We start from the raw sequence: 14744 nt of genomic DNA on the forward strand, positions 1-14744 counted from the left end.
CTTTCCTTTTCCTTTCAAGAGACGTTTCCTTGCATGTGTTCGTGTGTAAGGGGTATATGTGTGTGTCTGTTTTTCTTCCAATACTTACTTCAGATGCTTGTATCACTTAACATTGTTGTTCTGGCTAAAAGAAATACATTACTTTTTTTCTTATTTCTTGCCGTTTAGGAACTCTCATTGCTATATTTTCTACTGACACTTATTCAATTATATTATTTTTTGCACTTTGGGAAATTAGATTTTGATGTTGAAATCAGAATTCAGAGGCTGGAAAGTGTGGTCATGTGGTATAGATGTATAACTTAAACCTTACTAAAGGTATTTTATGTTGTACATTTATGTTTTGTTTTTAGGTGGAAATTGCAAAACTGAAAAAAGCTGTTCTGTCTTCTTGAGGTGGTGTGGACCCAGTGTTCTTAATGCTCCAGGGACTTAGGAGCAACACTGTGAACTGAGCTGACTTGTTAAGACAACAGATGTGGTGTTGTGATGAAGAAATGAGAGGACATGAACTAATATCTATTGAAAAGTTGGGGGGTGACACTTTTTTTTATATATATATATATTTTGTTTTGCCAATATGGAAAAAAAAGAGGCCTTATTTCTTACTGTGCTGGGAGAGCAAACGTTTCTGTTGTTTGCTTAAAAATACTACTGAATCTGTATAAAAAGGAATGAAAGTTCACAATAGTTTTTTTATTGAGACTTGTATTATTTTTAAAGAGTTCTATACTATAAATATCGTACTATCTTTACAAATAAGCTGTAAGATAAACTTTTTGAGATGGACGGGTTAGCTTTATAGTAACTAGAGCCACTGCTTTTCTGTGATACATATGGACATAAACTTATATACATACTCTTCATACACCACACACACACACACACACACACACACACACACACACACACACACACACACACTTAGCTTCTTACCCAGGACTACACTGTTGTGCCTGTTTGTCTGCAGTGCTGTTTGTATATTTGGTGATAAAGTAGGAGTTCCTAGTTACCAGGTTCCTCACCCATGCAGAATTAATCATTAATGAAATAATAAAAATAAATTAAACTTCTAGAGTGTTCTATAATGCTCATACTATAGGATTCATTAAAGGAAGTTAGGTAAAATATACTGGATTAAGCTTTGGAAAAATAGGAGCCTTGTTCTCAATTCATGTGGCCTAAGGACTCGAAAAATGTCATGCTAAATTTGTGCCTAAACACATGTAAAATATGTAAACACCAGCCTCATTGCTGTATTCTTACGCTCATTCTACAGTCCTGAATATTACTCATTTCATATAATTTTCACTAATGATAATCTTAGGAAACAAAGCCTCTAAACCCAGATCTTTTCAAAATTTCATAATGAGGGTCCATATTGGGAAAGCTATTGTGAAAACACTCAGGTTTTACAGACATAATTTATCTAATAGAACAAACTAACTCCTAGAGATATTTTGGACTGTTACTTACGTAAAATGTTAAAAGAGTGTTAGTATTTCACAAATGGTAACATTATAGGTTATGTAAATCAAATATAATTGGCCATATTGAAGATCATTTCAGGATGGATACTTAGCCATTCTTCAGCATCACAAATCAACAATTGAACATCTTGGATCAGTTCAACCACATTCAGGGTGGTATGCTTCAGACCAGGCAGACATTTAAAAATGTTGTATTTGTAGGGCAACATGTCTAAAAATAAAGAGGTTAATTTTAAAATGGGAAATGTTTTTATTTGTTAAAAATCAAAAGTTAGATTTTAAGGTTTACTTGAGTAAATGAATGTCAGATTGAAGGTATCATGCTTCTTTAAAAAAAAAATCCAATACTTTTTCTTTACATTTTAATCTTAAAATAGAAAAATCTTTTAAAATAAGATTTCTTGTGTTGCTTCAAATAAAAGAGAACTGAAGTAGAAGATAATAGAATTGCCAACACAAAGTTAGACTTGATTAACTTCTGGGGACAGCATTAATTGTATATCAAGTGTGCATTTTAGCTTTTTTGGATGTTTGACAAAGGGTCTTATGTGTCCCGGGCTGGACTTGACCTTGTTATGTAGCAAAGATGATGTTAAACTTCTGATCCCCTTGCTTCTGCCTCCCAAGTGTTAAGATGACAGACATGCACTGTGTCTATCCATTTTAACCCTTTCAAGTCTAAGCTCCTCTCATGAGAGGTGACAGATGAATGAAATTGTTCCATTTTATCTTTAAGTGATTAGTCAAATGAATTACTGCTTGCTAATAAGTTAGCTCTTAATGACAGTCTTCAGGTGAAAGTAAACTATTCCATCCTAGAAATCATCCTTTACCTTCCCCAATGGACATTAATCTCCACCCACACAGCTGGGTGGGAAAGGCTCCAACAGTTCAAGATGTGTTATTGAAGGTTGTTTTAATAGAAAAGTAACATAAATATTCAACAGTAGGCGAGTGACTAATGTATGTTTTCTGGACAAATATATAGCTCATAGATGCCAATTAAAATGCAAAAACAAAATGGGAAAATAATTCTAATAGAAAAACAGATAACAGAAAACAATTCATGTGATGTAAACATGATTAAGGAAAGTAGTAGCACAACACTTATTGTATATTAAATGTATATTCATGTGCAATTTGGTTCCTTTCTGAACTATTACGTATCATTGATCTTGGCCCTGGCAATACGTATATTTTAATACTTGTAAGCTCTTTGTTGGGGTTGTGTATGGTGACAATATGCCTGTAGCTTGGAGACTAAGGAAGGAAAATCATGAGTTGGAGGCCAGCCTGTGCTGCATAGGGACCCTATGTCCACAAGAAAGGAAACACTCTTCTTTGATGGTGGTGGTGGGTATTTTGCACTAATTCTTTCAGTCAGAACGGCAGTGGGTGCTGCAGTACATGCTTCTCAGTCAGAATGGAGAAGTCATGCTGGCTTTTTTTTTTTTTTTCTCTCCTGTATGTCTGTTCTTCTGCCTTCAGAAAAATTCAGAAAAAACAAGCAAGCTTGAACTTATTTAAAGGGAAAAATGATTCCTTTAAAGTAGTAATTTGCCAGTATTTGCCCTTCATATGGGAACTTTTACTTATTCCTAATGTCACAAAATGATAGTAATAGTAACTTCTCCCCACGTATTAGTATAAAAGACAGCATTGAATCTGTCATTGCCAAATTACTAGTGGATGTATAGTTCAGTTTTGCTGTTCTTTGAAACACAATACTACTAAGTTTCCAATGGAATTTCAATGTTATTTTGGTGTGTTTATGACCACTACGCCTATTTCTTATTAAAAAGCTGTTACCTCTAAAGAACTGTGTAGGATTTCACTGAAAAGTCTGAAGATGCAAAAAGAGAATGGCCTGGTTTAATAGACGATTTTTTTTAAAACACTCCTTACTGTGATCACAGTAAAGAAAAATGTTCCAAGTTTGCTGTATGTTTTTTGATGAATGTTTTAGGCTTGCATTGAAACTTGAAATGTATGAGCAGAATGAGACAATCTTTACAATCAGAATTGAGAAGTGTTACAGTTGAATGGCCTTGTGCTGTAGCAATACAATGACCAAGTGCAATGACTTTAATAAAATCATCTTTTAAAAGTTGCTGCTATGAATATTTTTAGTTACAAAATTCTATCCTTGTTTAGCCTACCTTGCCTTCAGTGACTATTAATGTGATGCAGTTGATGTTTTGACAATCTAACATTCCAAAATCCATATATATATATATGTGTGTGTGTATGTATGTATGTATACATACATATATATACACACACACAATCTCAGAATAGTATACTAATTTTTTTACAGGTGCTGTTAAAAGAAAGGAAATGAAAGAAAGCATGCTTTTCCCTCAAAAAGAAAAACTACTAATAAAAAAGAATTGTATTGCTACTGTGTCAGTCTCTATTGGTTTTTGTTTATCTTAGCTCGTCATGTGCTATGTTTTAAGGGTGATGAGTGCTATTTGTATTACTTTGAATTTTCAAAAAAAAAAAAAGAAATGTCAAAGTTACAGCATTGCAAGTTCTGGCTGGCTGGATTTTACTGAACCATTCTGAGTAGCTGTTTCATTTGAAACTACTTAGATAGTTCCTACTTCACAGAATGGGGGCAGAATTTGAGCTTCTGTGGAGTGCCTTGTAGAGTGCCTAGTGCAGTTAGACTAAGAAAAAAAATGGAAGTTGCCATCTTACTCTTTAGAAGCATTTTACAGTGTTGGTGTGATGCAGATGAGGTAAGGTGGACAGACTTCTTCCTCTGGTTTTGAATACAGCCTTCCTATCTGGGGATGGGAGTGGGGTTTTCCCTCCTCTGTCAGTTCCCTTTATTCCTCTGAATAGTTTCCTTTTCTGTTTGTCACACATTTCTACACATCCGTAGTCTCATGTCCTACACACATACGCAAGATAACAAATGCACATAATTTTAAAATCTAAATGACATGTTTAGAGATAAAATGTCTTTCTAGGTCTGCCTGGCTTTGCTTAGTATGACTTCCATTTTCCTGCAGCTGTAACTGTCTCTCTGTAGCTGCCTATTTTCTGTTGTGTGTATGCCATGAGTGTTTATGAAGTTAGAAGCTCCAACACTGTACAAGTACTATCCCACTTGTAACTTCTTGACGAATTGTTCACTTTATTGGTAAGTTTATGTCTTCTGATTTTGTCTGAAGTCTGTGTTCCTATACACCATAGCTACCCAGCTCATATTGAGCTTCCATTCACTTGCTAGGTCGTCTTCTAGTCTTTAGGGTGTCTTTTACCCATCAGCTGTGTTCCTGGGAGACAGTAGAGAGCTGGACTTAGTTTTTCACCCCATCAGCCAGTCTGTCATTGGTGAGTTGAAGATGCATGGAGTGTAGCTAGAGTTTTCCTGCCTGGCCCACGGTCAGGACAAATCTCTCACACCCGCCAGTCCTGCAGCAGCTCTGACCCAACCAATTGCTTACAAAATGTATGGCCGTGGCAGGCTTATTGCTATCTAGTTCTTATATCAACCCATTTCTATTAATCTAAAAGTTGCCACATGGCTCGTGGCTTACCAATGCCTTGCATCTCACTTTTCATGGCAGCAGCTGGCAGCATCTCTCCCCTCAACCTTCCACCTCCCAGCATTCTCCTCTCATCTTGTCCCGCCTATACTTCCTGCCTGGCTACTGGTCCATCAGTGTTTTATTTATTAACCAATCAGAGCAACACATTGAACATACAGAACATCCCACAGTACTTGCCTTTTCTTTTTTTTTTTCAAAAAGGAAGTTTTTAACTTTCACATAGTAAAATTACAGATAACAAAACAATTATCAAGTAAGAATTACAGTTACAATATTAAATAAGATATATTTGTGAGTCTAAGGCTTTATATCTAACTTATCTTTTATCATAACTGAGGAAATTATAAATATCTAGTCTTCAACTACATCAAAGACCCCAGAAGGATATACTATTACCTGTGAAACGGGAGAAGGATGCAAGCAACTTGCAGGGTATACAGAGACAGTTGTATGGACAGTCACCTAATGTTCCTTTGTAAAGTTGGGGCATCTGTCTTCAGCCCACAGGCCTAGAGTCTCTCAGTCATTTCTCTCTGTGTCCTTTAGAAAGTCTGGCGGTTTCCTCTGCAAAGCAGGAACCTGAAAGGACCATTTCATCAAGCAAATTTCAGTGGTTACCTTTCTGTGGGTCCTGTATGTCCAGCTGATCAAGCAGTCCAGGCAAGAACAGTTTCTTGCCCAAAGGGCAATTTTTGCCAAGGTGAAGATAAACTCCATGTGGAGTGTCTTCAATGTTCATCCTCCTCTCTGAAGTAAATCCAGTGCTGCCAGGAGCAGACATGTCTCACTGTCCAGAAAGTCTAAATTTTTTTTTGAAAGTCTAAATTTTTAAAACATTTTAAATGCCATATTCTGTAGATCTTTAAAGTATTTGAAGATTACTTATCTGAAATATATCTAAGTATACCTAAAAAACTTAACATGTTACAAGTGTGACTATCATAGAAGACTAATTGTTAATCTATTTCTTAATTATCCATTACAATCCAAATTAATTTTATAAACATAATACCTTAAACAAGAGTAAAAATATATATTCAGTATAACAAAATTAACTTTAAATTTGTATCAATAAACTAAAATCTACAGCAATGTAAAACATTTCTAAAGTTGCTCTTTAAAAGTAGGTTCATTAATCTACCCTTTCATCCTATTATATCAATATCATATCCCCTTTTCTTCTTTAGAAAGAGATCATATTTATAATCAACCTGATTTAAATACAAATTTTGTTTTCTGTCCCACACCAGAGGACTCTTTTGTTATGGGACAAAAGAATCAACTTTTTTTTTTTTTTTTTTTTTTTTTTTTTTTAAGGAATATGATTGGGTTTAGAGAAGGAGTGAGCCAATTCCATCTCCAAAGCCAGCTTGGTATATTTGGGGATTTGGTTGTAGCTTCTCTTACTATTTCCTGTTGGAGTGGGGGCGCTGTATCTTATGAGAACTCAAAGAAAATTTTAGGATTATGGAGTAGTCCGTGAGGGTGTATCGTCTGAGCCAGTTGCCTTGAAACTGTTCTGGATGTTGGATTATCTGGGCCATGGTGTCATCGGAGACCTTTCAGGGGGTCTTGGCTGGTCAAACCTGATGTATCTTAATCTGGAACAAATCCATAGCCTCTGGTTTTCTGTGGAAACAAAAGCAGAACCTCCTTTCCAAAGCAACATATCCTTACATCCAAATTTTGAATTCAAAGTACCTTTAAAATATACATTTTGACTTAACATCTTTTTATTGAAATACACTTACTATGTTTTAAAATTTTGTGGGTGGTTTTTCTGCTTGGTTGAACTATTGTTGATTTTTTTTTTCCATTCCATTTTAGGGTTTTCTTGGTTTAATGTGTTGGATATAATTGATTACTTCCTAGCTCTACTTTACCTATGACTCTCAAGAATTGTATTTGTTCCTGTGTTCTCACAATTGAAACTGTCTTCTGTGTGTGGTATTCCTTTAAATCTCTTATGACTGTGCCCATAGACATGTAGTCTGGGCTTGTGGTTAAATGTTCTTATTTCTCCATCAACTTTAAAAGATAGCTTTACTGGACACAGTACTATTGGTTTGCTTTCAGGCCTTGGAGTGTATCATTACATGCTTTTCTGTCATTTAGGTTGCTGGCAGTAGATCCCACAGTATTCTGATGTTTTCTGCCATTGTAGGGGAGTTGGCATTTCCCTCTTACAGTTTTTAATGTTGTTTCTTCACTTTTTATATTTGATATCTCTTTTGTAATGTGCCATGTAGAAATTCTTTGCATATTTCTTTTCTTTTCTTTTCTTTTTTTTTTTTTTTTTTTTTGGTTTTTCGAGATAGGATTTCTCTGTGTAGCTTTGCGTCTTTCCTGGATCTTGCTCTGTAGACCAGGCTAACCTCGAACTCACAAAGATCCGCTTGTCTCTGCCTCCCAAGTGCACCACCACCGCCTGGCTGCATATTTCTTTTACTACTTGTGTTTGAATGTCTATTTCTCAGGATTTGTTTAAAAAAAAATTTTTTTTCTACAATTCCATTGAATGGATTTTCCATCCTTTGAATGTTTATTGCCTCCTTCTAACATCATTCTTAGGCCTGGTCTCTGCTTGGGCATTGCAGTCATGTGCACTTAGTATATTTTTTTCGTACTGATTTTTGGATATCTATTTTATCGACCTTATTTTCCATCCTTGATACTTCAGCTTGCTGAATCTTCATTGTGGTGGACCACAGACGCTTCCTAGTGAGACCTTACTCAGGGTCAGAGAATCTGAGCTTGCTTTACCCAGCAGGGCTGCATTATGGGATGATTTGACCACAGGCATGGTTACCAGGTGTTTGGAAGGGTCTACACTTGGCTGTACAGTGTGGTTTGATCTTGAAAGGGGGAGGTCTTTTATAATATGCCTCTCCCCTTGGCATATTATAAAAAGCCCTTTTGAATAAAGCTCCAGGCAGCTGGGTATTGACCTGAAGCTATCCTGTCTCTGTCTTTCTCCTCCTCGTCTAGGTCTATCTTTCTACCTATTATTTCCTCATTCCTCTCTTCTCCACCCAAGAACCCTTTGAAAGGTGGGAGCAGGTTGGAGCTGGACTCCAGCAGACTCCTGCACTTAATGATGCTTTCCACTTAAAATTATTAATTGAGGGTCTCATCTTAATATATCTATTTTTAAATTTAAAATTCTCAGACCCTGCTGAAATTTTCTTTCATATTGCTGACTTTCCTCTCCAGGGCCTGGACTGAATACATGTGCTTTATTGTATCCTTTTTCAGGTTATTTCTCATTTTCACCGATGACCTTTTAAAGTCCTTATCTGGCATTTTACCTATTTCATTCTTTGAGTTTAGTAGTCTTGCTGCCTTTTTATTTTTTTGTCCATGTTCCTTGCACAATTTATTGTTATATTGCAGTTTATACTGCAGTTGGCTTGGATCTCTTTTCCAGTTTTAAATTAATTGAGGTTAATTTAAACAAACACTTTAAACTTAATAAGAACAATTAAACTTAATAAACTAATCTTATATTTATCTAATTTGTTTTGAACTCTCTTGAGAAAATCTTGGGCTTTTATTTTATTTTGTGTTTAGTTTTGTTTACTGCATACTCTCTTCCCTCCATAAAACTCTTTTCCGTTTATTTTTCAGCCTTGTTTCTCCTCCCAGTCTCTTTTTCCTTCATCACATTCATTTTCTGCAAAAGCAGCCTTAGTTAAAATCTGATGTGTCCTAGGAGAAAAACTTGGCAAGTAAATGACACCAAGACACATCTGACCCTCAACAACTGAAAACTTTAGTTAACTGCACCACGAAGAAGGAGGAAGTGTGTTTAAAGCTGTGCCATTGAAACAGACTCAGAGACATTAAGCGGCTTGGCCAAGGCCACACAGCTAATAATGCATGGAACTACAGTAGCTATGAGCCCTGAGCTGGCTTTGAAGCCTGCACTCCTGGTCAGACATGTCATCGAAGGGAGCAGAATGGGGACTCCAGATTTCTTCCACTTTTGCTCTTCATGATCTTTCACAAACTCTGAGCATCAAGTTCTTTCACTGGTAAGAGAACCTCCATAATTTGTCAGGGCGATTTGCCATGTCCTCATAATCTGTTTAGATAACTCCACATGGCATGCCCACACATAGAGCCGTGTTAGGGGACACTTTTATCTTTCAGTGCACATCTTACAGCTCAAATGATTTTCATGTTCTGCTCAGTCTCTAAAAGGAAATTAAATGAACGCTAGATGGCAGTCAAGGCTCAGTGTTTTTGGTGTGTCTCATGGGAACCATGTACTTGTACATAAAAGTCATGGAGGGCTCCATGTACTGATTACCCAGAACTGGACACAGTCTTTGCATTCCTTCAACCTGACCACCTCCTCAAGCAGAAATTTAACTGCTAGAGACATGGGATTGAGAGCCTTTGAATCAGAACAACATGGCTCTGAAAACTGGCTTTACATGTCTGGAAATCACTCAAATCACATTCTCTTATCATCAAGATATACACGGAAAAACTCCTGCTATCACTTAAAGCCATTCCTTCTTGTCATGCAGTGGGGTGCAGTACGGAGGGCAGCCACAGAGCTGTCTGGCTGTCCTGTCAGTGTGGTCGGTCGCATGTTGACGGTGAGGTGCCGTCAACCCCAGGCTGCTGCAGAGACCGACCTTCCTGTGCACTTCCACAGCTACCAAGAGGAAATACATCTCTTCTACAGTTCCTTATGTAATAACCCCACAATAAGGCATGCTGTATCTTCTTTATTTTATTTTGTTCTTTTTTAAACCCAACTTCTTGCTTTATTAACAGATACTTCCAATAGATTTGATTTCAAAAGGCAAAAGAATTTATAATCATCTCCTTTCCAAATGACAGTAACCTAACAGTTTATGAAGGAATGGCTCTTTCTACACCACAGTTTTCATTTTCCAGAAAGCAGGCAACAAGATCTTTTGGAAACTTAAATTCGTTCTTATATCCCTCAAAATCTATAGGACCTGAGTTCATTTGCTCACTACTCTATCTTTTTTTCTCTCCTTCTTTCTTTCTTTCTTTCTTTCTTTCTTTCTTTCTTTCTTTCTTTCTTTCTTTCTTTCTTTCTTTCTTTCTTTCTTTCTTTCTTTCTTTCTCTCTCTCTCTCTCTCTCTCTCTCTCTCTCTCTCTCTCTCTCTCTCTCTTCTTTCTTTCTTTTTTTTTTTTTGGTTTTTCGAGACAGGGTTTCTCTGTGAAGCTTTGCGCTTTTTCCTGGATCTCTCTCTGTAGACCAGGCTGGCCTCGAACTCACAAAGATCCGCCTGCCTCTGCCTCCCAAGTGTTGGGATTAAAGGCATGCGCCACCACCGCCTGGCTTCACTACTCTATCTTCAATGAGCACCTCAGGTCCTATCTCCAGACACATAGCTACATTGACTCAAACAAGCTGAGATTCATAAGCAAATAACAAGTTAAAACTTTTGTTATTGCCATGAAGACCTGCATGGCATGCTGTATCTTCTTGGTAAGTTTCTGGATAGGGTATCTTCTGTTTTTCTGTTCCTTTCTTTTCCTGGGAGTGTACTACAGTCTAGGGAGGGTGGCTCGTGGAGACCGTGGTAGCAGGACAGTGTCAGAAGAAGCTCATTTATTTGCTGGTTTAATTTGAAGTGGGAAATAATTTTCATTTCCAAGAGGACATAAGCACTTGGGAGGCAGAGGCAAGAAGTGAGTTAGAGGCTAACCTCTAGGCCAGTCAGGGCTATGTAGTGAAAACCTGTCCCAGAGGAAAAGTAAAAGTAAAAAGAAATACCCTAGTCCCTGTAGGACATTGAAGTGTCCATCTTGTGGTCATGATAGAAGCACAGGGTCACAGAAGTCAAAAGCAGATCTCCCCTAGAGATGACATGTTCATCTAAGAGACCCCAGATGTGCTGTGTGCTGTGTAGGAGGACCCAGAAAGGTTAGGCGACATCATGTGGTTTTCCACGGTCACTTCGTAGAAGTACACATCTTGGAAAAGTGAAAGATCCCACATGTATCAGTTGGCACTGGCACGGAGCTTACACGGGGCATCACATCAGAGATTCTTGATGATGTTTCTGGGATGCTGTGATAATTCATCCTCAGTGTCAACTTGAAGGGACTTGAAACTACCTAGCAGACACCTCTGGCACGAATGTGAGGCTGTTTCCGGAGATGCCTCACTGAGGAGAGAAGACTCACCAAATGTGGACAGTACCGTTCCAGTGACTGGGGTCCCAGGAGGAACACAATGAGGACAGGGAGCTGAACGGCAGCTTCCATCTCTGTCTGCTTCCTGACTGTGTATATGATACTGTCACCATGTTTTCCCTGCCAGGATGGCCTGGACCCTCCTACCAGGAGCCCAAATAAACCTTTCCTTCCTTAGATTCCTCTTTTTATAAATTAATAATAATGTAGCCAAGAGATGTAAATGGGGTTGTTTCTTTAGTCTTGCCAAGATAATCAACAGTGCTATGGAGGGAAACTAGAAACAGAAAAATGAAATAAAAATAATGTGCTTTTGTTTTAGTTCGCTACACACATGTCTAGTGCTTTTTCATTCCACCAATGATTATCCAAATAACTTGGACCAATTATACTTCCCTCACCCCAGACAACATCTCTCTATGTTGCCTAGGCTGTTTCAAATTTATCATTCTCTTGCCTTGGTCTCTCAAGTACCAGGATTATAGACATTACCACTACATGGTCTCACATAGACCAAGCTAGCCTCAAACTTACAATGTAGTTGAAGATGACCTTGAACTTCTGATACTCCTGACTCCGTGTCCCAAGTTCTGGGATTATAACTGTGGGCCTCCCATGATTGGTTTATCTAGTACTGAGAACTCCAGGCTTCATGCATGTTAGGCAAGCACTTTACCAACTGAGCTACCTAGCCTCACATCCTTCTAAGACTTATCTCAGTCTGCACATACCATGAATAGGCCAACCCTAGGGTTCCCAGACAATGAGTTCACCCTGGTATGAATGATAATTTTCTACTGTAGAGAACACTCATTCAAATTACGGTGAACCAGGGAAGGGAAGAGAAATTGAGACCAGAGGACACTGAAATTAGATAACACCCATTCCACCTGGGTGTATTGTCCTAACTAGAGCTTTTCTTGCCTTTTGTCTTTCTTTAGAATGAGGGTTTTTGTTTGTTTGTTTGTTTGTTTGTTTGTTTGTTTTTTAAAGCATGAAGCAGTGGTCCCTCAAGCTGGGGATCCTACATGCCCTACACTTCCTGTCTGTTCTCCACCAACTCTTTCAGACTTCTTTCTGTTGTGTTTGTCTTTCTTAAGGTGTGTATGCTCAAAGCTATCCTAGCAGTACCTGGTAGTGGAAGAAGCCCAGTAGTAATGCTAACAATGGGAGCAATAGCAGTGATAGCAATGATAGCTAACATTTAGCAAGGACTTACAATGTCAGGCTGTAGTCCTCTTTGTCCTGCTGTAACAGACTACAGGCATCTGGATTATTTGTGAAGAACAGAAATTTATTTCTCCCATATGAGTCAAAGATAGGCACCTGAGGGGGCAGAGCAGGGAAGAACAAATTGCTGAGAGCTGCATACAATCTCTTTTACAAAAAAGATTTTATGTTTATTTATGTGTATATCCCTCTGCGTGTATATGCACATGAATACAATGCCCAAGGAGGCCAGAAGAGGGCACCAGATTCCCTGGTGATGGGGCTAACCTGGATGCTTAGGTCCTCTGCAAAAACAGCATGTGCTCTTAACCGTTGAGCCATGTCCCCAACCCCTAGACAGTCTGTTTTGTAAGAGCCTTAATAGTGCTCAGGAATGAGCACTTCTTACCTCACATCACATCTCAATGCCATCACATTTTAATCCCTGAATTTTGGAAGCAACACACCCAAGTGACAACATGCACACTAATTGATTTAAAATGTCCATGTAAAGCAGGCACTCATACCAAATCTTGTATTTAACTGGATGCAACTAAAATCTAGGACAGTGTTTTTCTCATAATCTTGTTAAGTTAGGAGACAGTCTTCTAGTATTCCATCAGGGAAGGAATCAAGGAATAAACTTGCTATATATTAACAGTCAGACATCCTTAGCATGTAGTTTTGTTTTTGTGTTTAAAGAAAGATACCGTATCTCCATCCCAGGTAGAAAAAGGAGAAGGGTAAGTAGCAAAGACACATGCCTGCCAAGGATGCTTGTTCTCAGTTTGTAGAATCAAGGTTTGGGCCTAGACGGGCTCAGCCATCCACCCTCAATATGCTGATTAAGAAGATAGTTATATTAATGAAAAGCAGAGAGATTTATTCAATATGGCCATGTTGGCAAGATGAATAAATAAAAAGGTTCAATGACCCCAAGTCTCTATTTAGGGTCCTGATATGAGATTTAGGTTTAAATAGAAGGCTTAATTAAACAATCCTTGTTAAGGTCTCACCCATCACTATTGTCTGGGTTCCAGTCTCTCCAGCAAGGTGTTCTGATAGAGTGCCAGGACTGTATGAAATCTATTCTCAAGAGACAACTGCCCTATGACAGGCATGGGACCCCAGCCTTTCCCTTTCCCTGCATGAAACACCTGGGGGAAATTCTAGTTCTTTGGGTTCCACTCTTTCACTAGTCTGACAGAAGGAGGAACACAAATGCCTATATTTAGAACATTTCCTCTGGCTGGGAAAGTTACATGCTTTTTTGATCCCACTTATTTAATGAGAAAATACTGATTTCCTCCTAAGGTCCCTTTAACTGACATTTCATTGGTTACAACTTGGTCATAATCCCAGCCCTATTGCACAAGTCTGTAGGAAGCTTCATATTTCCATGGAAAACATCCCTGTCCTGAAAAAAGTCAAGGATCAGAAATGATGATGATGATGATGATGATGATGATGATAGAATTGATGGACAAATAATGCCATCTGCCATCTTCCCCATTTATGGAAGAAAAAGAAGATAATGGGAAATATGGACAAATGTCTATTTAACCCAGATAAGGCACCAATAAGACAGACCAAAGTAATGACTCCACCCAAGCCCAACTTTGCAAGACAATGATCTTGTTGAGCTTACTTATGAGAATGTAGGTGACCCAAAACAACTTCATTACTGCAAAGTCCCAAGTCTTTATGGATGGCAATTTCATGGAAGCCACATCATCCCTGCATATACCTATGGACAGTGTTGCTGGTCTGAGAGACTCTTTTCTCTAGAAGTGCTGACTGCTTGTACAACTGGGGAGGATCCTTTTGCATCTTCTAAGTTTCAGGAACTTCCTGGGTTTTATTTACTTCCTGAGTCTTATGAATTTCTCTCCTCTCTTAAGGAGGGAGTGCTTCAATCTGAAGGAAATTCTACACTACAGGAATGAATAGGAATAAGTTTGTCTCTTAGAAAAATCAAGTTCTGGTGCAGTGGGTCTTCAGACTTTGGGAACATCCCAACACCCTCAGAAAACATACCCAAGAACACATAAAAACAGTTCCACATGCAATGTTCTAGTTTCATGGATCTCTAGAGTATATTAATTGACCTCTTTTATAATAAAAGGAACCAATAGTAACCAAGCCATTACTCCTGTTTTAAGTAGAGTTGTGTAAGAGACAACCCATGTAAGAAGGGGTCCCCAGACAATGCAAAGGTTTCCTTACAGTAAATTTATTTATCATTGGATAGGGAGGTAGAGTTTGAGACTTGATGGCTTCTAACTTGACCTTGTGT

The 14744-nt window shown here is 38.1% G+C and overlaps 1 protein-coding gene across 4 annotated transcripts in view; it reads left to right on the forward strand.

Annotated features, from left to right (window-relative positions):
- Cd2ap (CD2 associated protein) overlaps window positions 1–3600 on the forward strand; it is an 87632-nt gene extending 84032 nt beyond the window's left edge. For 3 of the 4 annotated variants that reach the window (XM_076557840.1, XM_076557839.1, XM_042266681.2), the window contains exon 18: window positions 354–3600. In XM_076557840.1, coding sequence (XP_076413955.1) covers window positions 354–395 — 42 coding nt within the window. In that variant the 3' untranslated portion in view covers window positions 396–3600. The remainder of the gene's footprint in view (window positions 1–353) is intronic. The other variant, XM_076557838.1, reaches the window with a different exon arrangement.
- The last annotated feature ends 11144 nt before the right edge of the window (window positions 3601–14744 follow it).

The sequence above is a fragment of the Peromyscus maniculatus genome, chromosome 21 (assembly GCF_049852395.1).
Source record: "Peromyscus maniculatus bairdii isolate BWxNUB_F1_BW_parent chromosome 21, HU_Pman_BW_mat_3.1, whole genome shotgun sequence".
In the NCBI taxonomy this organism is placed as follows: Eukaryota; Metazoa; Chordata; class Mammalia; order Rodentia; family Cricetidae; genus Peromyscus; species Peromyscus maniculatus.